The sequence below is a fragment of the Lathyrus oleraceus genome, chromosome 7 (genome assembly GCF_024323335.1).
Source record: "Lathyrus oleraceus cultivar Zhongwan6 chromosome 7, CAAS_Psat_ZW6_1.0, whole genome shotgun sequence".
Taxonomy (NCBI): domain Eukaryota; kingdom Viridiplantae; phylum Streptophyta; class Magnoliopsida; order Fabales; family Fabaceae; genus Lathyrus; species Lathyrus oleraceus.
In genome coordinates this window covers 548,401,022-548,403,460 of record NC_066585.1, presented here as the reverse complement: position 1 = coordinate 548,403,460, position 2,439 = coordinate 548,401,022, and the positions used below count along the sequence as shown (strand labels likewise).

General features: G+C 30.2%; 1 protein-coding gene across 1 annotated transcript; it reads right to left on the bottom strand.

The window, feature by feature from the left end:
• Positions 1–718: 718 nt before the first annotated feature.
• On the bottom strand, positions 719–2,203 carry LOC127104950 (protein AGENET DOMAIN (AGD)-CONTAINING P1-like). Its single transcript, XM_051042086.1, has 2 exons — positions 1,862–2,203; positions 719–829 (listed from the first exon to the last, which is right to left on the bottom strand). The coding sequence occupies exons 1-2, from the start codon at positions 2,201–2,203 to the stop codon at positions 719–721; spliced, it is 453 nt and encodes a 150-aa protein (XP_050898043.1).
• Between the last annotated feature and the right edge of the window lie 236 nt (positions 2,204–2,439).

Below are 2,439 nucleotides of genomic sequence, written 5' to 3'. Positions count from 1 at the left end.
ATTGGAACATACCCATTGCAATTATTGTTTATAATTTCCAACCGAAAATATTGTAAATGAGTAAAACATAATGCGGTATAACCAAAAATAGATATAAATCATGGTGGTACATACCTAAGAAATGATCATAATCTGAATCATCTTCGTCGTTACTATCGAAATCCATATTTGCTTGAGGTATAAAGATATGACAAGTTGCATGTGTTATTGGTTTGACTAATCTTGTTTTCGAACGTTCGACATTGACAAATAAAGACGATGATCTAAATTCTCTGATGCAGTAGGATTTGATTAAGGAGTGAATTGGAAAAATAATGAGATGACTTACGAAATATAAATAGTTTGGTGTTGTGTCAGGGTTATGTCTTGGTATTTTCGTGTGAGGTTGTAGGCAAAATCTGGAACGCCGAGTCCTTTTTTAGGGTTTCCTCTGCCGCATGGTTTTAAATTGTGGTTGCGGTCACGGATGCAAATGCGTGTGTTGCAATTATGGCCATTGTGGTTGCTGCGATGCGTATTGCAGCCATTGCGACGTGAATATTTATTGAAAGATATGTGAAATACATCATTAAAAAACTCTTGATGTTAATCTTTTACATTACAAATGAGATGTAAATTGAGGTTTTAGGTTCTCAAACTTTGAATTACGATGAAACTATGTGAAGCAATATTGATTAAGTTGTTTGATGCGAATTCTAATGTGGTTGGACGCATGATTTCAAATCACACCGCAATTGCAGTATGATGCGGATGCAGAGACTACCGAATCAGCAATATTACATCTGTAATTGGGGATTCGGTATAATGTATATGGCATTTTATCGTAAACCTGATTGAAAGTTTCTTATTGAAACAAGATTAATGTAGAAGGCATATGTTGTATACATGTAATAGCTCCATAAAAATGGTGTTAGCAAGAATGGTTCATCCATTAATGCCAACGTAATTATGCAGATAGCATTGAAATTGAAGTGAGGATGAGATAGATACCTTGGCATAAGGAAGGTGGGACATTGTTCAAAACGTATCAGTGCTAAATATATTTCTCATATCAGTGCACATTTTTTTCTTCATAAATAAAATGATTTGTTAATTTTTATTGGATTAATACTTATTTTTAGTGAAATAGAAATAATTAATTAGTTTTTAATACGAAAAAAATTATGTAGTTATTAACAAGTGAATCCGTCGCTAATAAAAAATTTATCTCTTGACTGCAAACTATCTAAAATAAATTGTACATGTAGCACAATCACTTTTAATTGCAAAATTAATATTTTACAAGTTTTTTAATTAAAATACAGTGACAAATATAAAAGAATTTTACACCATTTATTAATCATAAATGTTAAATATTGAAATTTATTTGATTTTTATTTTGAAAATATATAAAGTTACGCGAACGGATGATGGTAAGCATTGACAGGATAAATCTTTTTACACTAACAGTACATTTTATTTAATCCCTTATAAAATGAATTAAAGAATGAGGAAGGTACACACAAATAATTAGGAGAAAATCACAAACTTAACAAAAAAAAAAAAATTAAAATATTATAACTTGTAGTTAGTTACTACTTCAAAATACATAAAACAAAAGGTTAATTTCTATAAATTGTAAATACAATATAAAAGATTTAAAGTCTTGATAAAGTATGACTCATGATGATGAGATGAATTATATTTCTAAGATTCACTCTTCAAAAATCCATTCACCATGAACCCTAATCCGATCAATAGGATATTAAATCGTCGAGAAGAATTATATATCCAAGATCCACTCTCCATAAATCCATTCATGATGAACTCTAATCCGATCACAAGAATAACAAATCGTCTCACCGGTAGTGTTGAAATATACCTTGTAATAATAATAATTTTCTAAGAGGATCTTTTCACTTGTGATTTCTCCTAACCACCAACCATCGTTATCAAAAACATCTACTTTTTGATTGAAATGGAATTTGGTTGAATTGCGAACACGTGGTGGTAATGGCCGAAGTTCTCTTCGATAAATTATTTCTGTGAGAGGCTCAGACTCATCATCTAACAATAGATTCTCGTAACGAACCACAAATTTCTCATTTTGAAGACACAAAACAATTGTAGCTTTAAAGTAGGAACCAACAAACCCTTCTTCTTTACTGCATACTTCCACTTTGTCTCTAATCTTGTAATTTACTCTTCTTTGTGGTGGACGCATGATTGCAAAAGAATAAGAATCTAAAAGAAAAGAGAGAATGGTGATACTATGAAACAAAACACAATATTTTCTTATATCGTTAAGAGATTGAATGTTTCTCTTTGAGATTGAATTATTTGAACGGCTTAATGTATAGAATAGATTTTGTGGGTTCTATGATGACATATATGTGAGAGTGTTCTGTTTAAATAGTAAAAAATATTTAATAAATAGATTTAATTCATTTAAGACTAATA

Coding starts and splice junctions, on each gene's coding strand:
- LOC127104950 (XM_051042086.1), bottom strand. CDS start 2,203: ATGCGTCCACCACAAAGAAGAGTAAATTACAAGATTAGAGACAAAGTG. Junction 830..1,861: donor AAAATTATTATTATTACAAG/GTATATTTCAAC, acceptor ACTTTCAATCAG/GTTTACGATAAAATGCCATA.